At 42.0% G+C, this 1,447-nt stretch overlaps 2 protein-coding genes across 2 annotated transcripts in view; both read right to left on the bottom strand.

Annotated features, from left to right (window-relative positions):
• LOC113206554 (histidine decarboxylase) overlaps positions 1-1,447 on the bottom strand; it is a 46,431-nt gene that overhangs the window by 36,788 nt on the left and 8,196 nt on the right. The gene's annotated exons all lie outside the window — the stretch shown is intronic.
• LOC127748907 (uncharacterized) lies at positions 153-1,436 on the bottom strand. Its single transcript, XM_052264511.1, has 2 exons — positions 1,186-1,436; positions 153-1,044 (listed from the first exon to the last, which is right to left on the bottom strand). Exons 1-2 carry the CDS (start codon positions 1,394-1,396, stop codon positions 935-937), a joined length of 321 nt encoding a protein of 106 aa, XP_052120471.1. The 5' UTR covers positions 1,397-1,436; the 3' UTR covers positions 153-934.

The following is a 1,447-nucleotide window of genomic DNA, read 5'->3' as shown; positions in this document are numbered from 1 at the left end:
AGCAGGCAATGTATATTTATTACTATTTATAACACATTTAGTTGAATGTTTAATTTTACGTTAAAGCTTGGCATGGCAGCTGACTAATAAGAATTTTTTTTTTTTCCATATGTAGGCTCCTTTATGTTGTTAGGTATTTATTTGTCAAACAATCATAATCTTCATCTTTATTTGAAATTTTGTACATCGAAAATACAGAGGATGTTCAGGAATGTTCTTGCTAAATGATGTGATGCTAGATTTAAAATTTGTTGGCGAGCTCCTATTGCATGCTCTATAGGTGTGGTCATTTGTGCTCTTTTCGTAGTCCAGTCTCAAGGTGCAAAAATTTGCTGTAATTAACAATCACAAAAATCAAATAAACATGTTTTACTTTTATTTACTCGTGTGCTTGTCTTTTTTTTTATATTGTTCCATCAAACTAGATATTCAGAGGAAAAAAATTAAAGGTGATGTCAGGGTAAAGGCTAATATGTCGCATAAGGATTTGAAGACCTAGGTCTAAGATGTAAGGACCATCTTAGTACTTATAATCTAAATATGTTCATATTATGTAAAGAAAGCAAAGAATGCAAATGTGCATTTTATTTTAAAATATGGTGTCCAACTTACTATGACACATCTTTATTATAATTACTTCGTACCTAACGTTTGTTTGTTTTTAACTTTTTGTGAAGAAGATAAGGTAAAGAAGGCCCAAACCTTTGAGAAAATTTTGCAGTAGCCTTACATGGTGATTTTTGATTGTGAGAGAGTCTGAAAATTATAAATCCAAACCGCTAATCGACTACATTTGCGCGCTTAATACTAGTTACAGCTCAAACTTCTCATTAATTTGAAGTAAATGAAAGAGGGCCTGCACGGAGAAGGTTTCCACTCGTACAGCCTTTATTCCTTTATTATGCACAACCTTATAATAACGTTTTCTTATCATTTATTTGGCGACAGGTGCAGCTGTGGGGGCAGTCGTCTGAACCTTGATGGATGTAGGGGCCTGCTTGTCATCTGGGGTGTCCTCGTCCACTGAGCGGGAGCGCTGCTGGCCTAGAAGATGAGAAGAAACGGTACATGAAACCACATCAGTTGTTGTTGGGTGTTCTCCACATGAGCTTCAAAAAAACGGGCCGAAGAAAGCAGCTGAAGCGACACGGTTTTGTGGCAGCGGCCTGGCCCCGGGGCCCTTACCGGGATGGTGCGAGTTGTGCCCGTCGTGCTCGTGGTTGGCCTCTACCGAGTCCTCCCTCATGAGGGGCAGCTCTGGCCTCGCCAACTCTGGCCGATCCTCGGCAAGCACGCCCTGCACCGTGCCGTGCACCGTGCCTTGCACCAGGTCGATCCTGGAGTCCAGGGAGAACTGCCGGCCTGACAGCAACATGCCGCGGATACGGCGGCGCATGGCTGCGTGGGGCGCGAACAAGCGAAGCAAAGAGTCAAACAGACGGGGTAT

The sequence above is a fragment of the Frankliniella occidentalis genome, unplaced genomic scaffold, assembly GCF_000697945.3.
Source record: "Frankliniella occidentalis isolate FOCC.00 unplaced genomic scaffold, Focc_3.1 Scaffold19, whole genome shotgun sequence".
Classification (NCBI taxonomy): domain Eukaryota; kingdom Metazoa; phylum Arthropoda; class Insecta; order Thysanoptera; family Thripidae; genus Frankliniella; species Frankliniella occidentalis.
The sequence above is the reverse complement of the archived record's forward strand: the minus strand, read 5'-3'. Positions and strand labels throughout refer to the sequence as shown.